At 34.9% G+C, this 3913-nt stretch overlaps 1 protein-coding gene across 1 annotated transcript; it reads right to left on the bottom strand.

Annotated features, from left to right (window-relative positions):
* Window positions 1-2657: 2657 nt before the first annotated feature.
* LOC108647623 (P2X purinoceptor 7-like) lies at window positions 2658-3680 on the bottom strand. Its single transcript, XM_018094072.2, has 2 exons — window positions 3323-3680; window positions 2658-2880 (listed from the first exon to the last, which is right to left on the bottom strand). Exons 1-2 carry the CDS (start codon window positions 3652-3654, stop codon window positions 2688-2690), a joined length of 525 nt encoding a protein of 174 aa, XP_017949561.1. The 5' UTR covers window positions 3655-3680; the 3' UTR covers window positions 2658-2687.
* Between the last annotated feature and the right edge of the window lie 233 nt (window positions 3681-3913).

The following is a 3913-nucleotide window of genomic DNA, read 5'->3' as shown; positions in this document are numbered from 1 at the left end:
GGAAAAGGAACAGAAACAGCTTATTGAGTCTTTTAATGGTAAGGCCATTGCTCTCTCTGGTGACGGACAATGCGATAGCCCAGGATTTTCGGCAAAATACTGGATTTACACATTAATGGAACAGACAACAAAAAAAATTATTAATTTCTGTGTTGAACAAATTTCTCCACCTCAGACTTCATCACACATGGAACCAATTGCATTTGAGAAATCCCTTGTGCAACTTCAAAAGCAAAATGTAATTGTTAGGATGATCTGTACCGACCGCCACTCCTCAATCCGCAGAATCATCAAAGATAAATATGCAAATATTAAACATCAATTTGATGTGTGGCATTTTGCAAAATCCTTGAGAGTGAAACTGTCTGCGGCATGTAAAAAGAAAAAATACTCTGAAATCAAAGAGTGGATTTCACCAACTATAAATCATCTGTGGTGGTGTGCAAGAACCTGCAATGGCAACCCAGATTTATTAAGAGAGAAATGGTTGTCCTTGTTATATCATGTAACAAATGTACATCAGTGGCAAACTGGACATCTCTACCATGAGTGTGCACACAGTGCCCTTGCACCCCATTTGGATCATAAGAGAAAATGGATGCAAGATGAATCTACAGTTTTTGAGCAATTCAAGGACATTATTACATCACACAAAATTCTGGATGACCTTGCCCATTTATCTCATTTTTGCCATACTGGAGAGTTGGAAGTTTACCACAGCAATCTGCTAAAATATAGGTCTAAGCGTCATCATTATTTTATAGATGGGATGATTGCTAGAAGCCAATTAGGAGCACTTGACCACAATTTTAATGTCCAAAGAGAACAGGCCAGAGTTTGTACAACTGGTCCTGAATGTGACTCAGTTGGATCTTTGAGGCACAAACTGGAGTTTACGAAGTCAAAAAAAGACTGGGTTGTAAAGCCAATCTACACTCGTCCTTCAAACTCATTCCTCTTTGAATTACTCAAGGATATCATTAGGCTTGCTTGTGGAGACATAGATATACAATGGCAGCCAGTTCGTGCTGATCTGCCTTCTAATATTGCTTCGAAACCTAGGCCGGACAAGTATGAAGCTGTTGAAAAACATCTTTCACGTTTTAAAACACAGAGTTAATTATCAGGTATGAATTTTGAATTATTCCTCATTTACAATATTATAAGTTTAAAGAAATATACCTGTAGGAGATAATATATTTCTTATCACCTACTGTAGTAAAAAATATGTGGAATTCTAATATTCTTTAGAATATATAGTAGTAGATGCATATCATCTTTCCATACCAACATATTGTTATTTTTTAAAGTTACTCAAAAATCAAGGGTTTAAGAGAATATTCACAATAATAATGCTGTGTGCAGGGTTTAATATTTAAATATTGCATAATAATTGACAGATATTGTTTTAAATAATTTATTCTTTTTTTTTAAAAAAAGGTCTCTAATGCGAGCAAGTTCTTAGATTTTTGTGTCATCGAAGGCCACTGAAAATGGAAGGATTTCAAAATATATCAACTACTCAACTATCATACTTTGGAAAGCAAATTGAACACCCCCATTACCTATGTATAAAATGTATAATTTCAATTGTTCATTAAATCTTGTGCTCAAGGACACCAAGGAAATGGGATAAACAGAAATAATGCCTAAAGGGTTAAATTTAATCCCACTGGGAATGCAGCACTTACATTGATATCTAAGCATGCGCATAAAATTGGACATGCAGATTGAATTCAAAACCTTCATAGATTCAAAGATATAGTTTTTGTGCCTCTCTCACAAATAGGGGATATGTATATATATTTATATATATAGAGAGAGAGAGAGAAAGAGAGAGAGAAAAAAAGAGCAACTGAGAGTTATACCTTTTAAGCAAACTTATGAGTGTTTGTTTTTTGTTTATATTATTTCACAGTTCGATGTTACTTTTTCAAAATCCAGGTTGTATTTCTATTTTTATTATTCTGCTTGTTGACAGCTCGCAGTGTATAAGTTCAGTAACAAAGTTAGTCAGCAGATGCAGCTTCCATTAGGCAGAGCTCTGCAGGTTTTATTGATGGAACGCATAAGAATGCATTTTTGCACCTAAATCTGCGCCTGGGGCAATACAGTGGTTGGGACACCACAGTAGAGGGCTGATTCAAGTATAGGGGCTGTTTCTCAGCCAATGTTTATTTGTAGGTCAAGAATCAGTCCAGTGTGGACATTGAGTAAAAGCTACTATGACAGCATGGCTGTAAATATTTTCAAAAATAAACTTTTGATATACTCATAAAACATATGATATACTGAAAAGGACAAAGTTTAGAGGATGTAATTTTTAATTTACTGGTCACTTTGTGTAACAATTTAACTTATGTTGATATACAGTGTCATACTTGTGTTACTGAATAAACTTCTGTTAAACCCTGAATTGCAGCTGCTTTTTTGATGAAATAATGATATACAATCATACAGTACTAGCTTCTCAGTTTACTCCTGATTATATAATAATGTTGCAAGTTAACTTTAAACTTGTTACTCTGAATAGAGATTATTTAGCATTATTTAAACCTTATTTAGCATTATTATTTAATTCGTATTTTAAAAAAAACCACACACAAAAGATATTGTGCATCAAGAATTTATTTAAACATAGAACATTGGTAGTTATATCTAAATAAAACAATGTTGAAACAAAAAAATTAGAAATCAAAAGCCATATCAATGGCAGGATAGTCATTCGCCCAAAAGATTCCTGTGTATCTCTGTTTACTATCAGGAAACTTCTTTCTGATAATGTCCACAACACAGGATGGTATAGGGATTCTGTTTCCTGGTCCAAGATAACCATGTGCCCATGTTGTGAAGGCCCGGTAAGCTGCCTTTCTGAGGACCCTGAAAATACAATTTTTATGCTTATTACATACTTAGAGAAAATGTTCTTGGTTATACCAAAATTCATATCATACATACAATGGTTATGGACATACATACAAAATCCATGTTTGTTACCAAAACACAAACATGGTTTTTCCCCTATCTTTGCATATTCCCTTATCTTTGAATCATCTATCAGTTCACAGATACTGATCTTGCAGGAGCATGCACAGTTGAATCTAAATTCAAAATCAGCTGTGACTGTGCATACTCCTGCAAAATTCAATATCAGTGAACTGATAGAGGATGCAAAAACAGGGAGAGGATGACATCTGTGAAACCTGTTGCACACCCACTTTTATGTCAGGTCCACATCCAGGGAATGGAACATCAAGGAACAAATATAACAAAAAGACAGCAAAGGCCAAACAAACAATACAACATGCAAATGGATGTCTACCTGTTTCGATCATGCGTGTATGCTGCTCTCGAGTAACGGCCACTCCATCTAATCATAAAATCCAGGTGATTTTCTTCTGTGCACATTGTCAGCATCTCAGGAACAGACGTTATGCAAACAGTATCCCCATCAAAGTAATGAGCTATTTTTTGATTTTCAGAACAGCAGCAGGACTCTTCCCTGGTTGGCATAGGAATACAATTACCACATTTACACCATAATGTGTTTCCCCTTCTCTCATCTGGAGGTGTATTCTGTCTCAAAGCTAATTCCTCCTCACTCCATTCTGGGTCATCTTGAAAACAGGGGTCATTTACACTATCACCAAGCATACGTTGTAGGTCTAGTGTTAGCTGTTCTTCCTGTTACCAAATGAATTCAATTATTATAAATGAACTAAAAAAAAACAAACAACTTTATTATTATAAGATTAGAAGTGAAGAGCATGGAGCAGAGTTTAAAAAAAAAAGCATAAACGACAATGTTTTTTGAACATTATAACACTTCTTACCAATGCTTGCTCCTGGTCTTCATCCAAAGCTATCTGTATGTCTTCCTCAGCCATATACTAAAAGTTCTGGAAATTTTTTA

This window comes from Xenopus tropicalis, chromosome 5, assembly GCF_000004195.4.
Source record: "Xenopus tropicalis strain Nigerian chromosome 5, UCB_Xtro_10.0, whole genome shotgun sequence".
Taxonomy (NCBI): Eukaryota; Metazoa; Chordata; class Amphibia; order Anura; family Pipidae; genus Xenopus; species Xenopus tropicalis.
Note: the sequence above shows the minus strand (reverse complement) of the source record. Positions and strands in the feature narration are given on the sequence as shown.

What these genes read in the sequence shown, in the direction of transcription:
- LOC108647623 (XM_018094072.2), bottom strand. Translation starts at nt 3,654, where the DNA reads ATGCTTGGTGATAGTGTAAATGACCCCTGTTTTCAAGATGACCCAGAA. An exon ending in TACACGCATGATCGAAACAG is followed by an intron (nt 2,881 to 3,322) that starts GTAGACATCCAT and finishes TTGTATTTTCAG; the next exon opens with GGTCCTCAGAAAGGCAGCTT.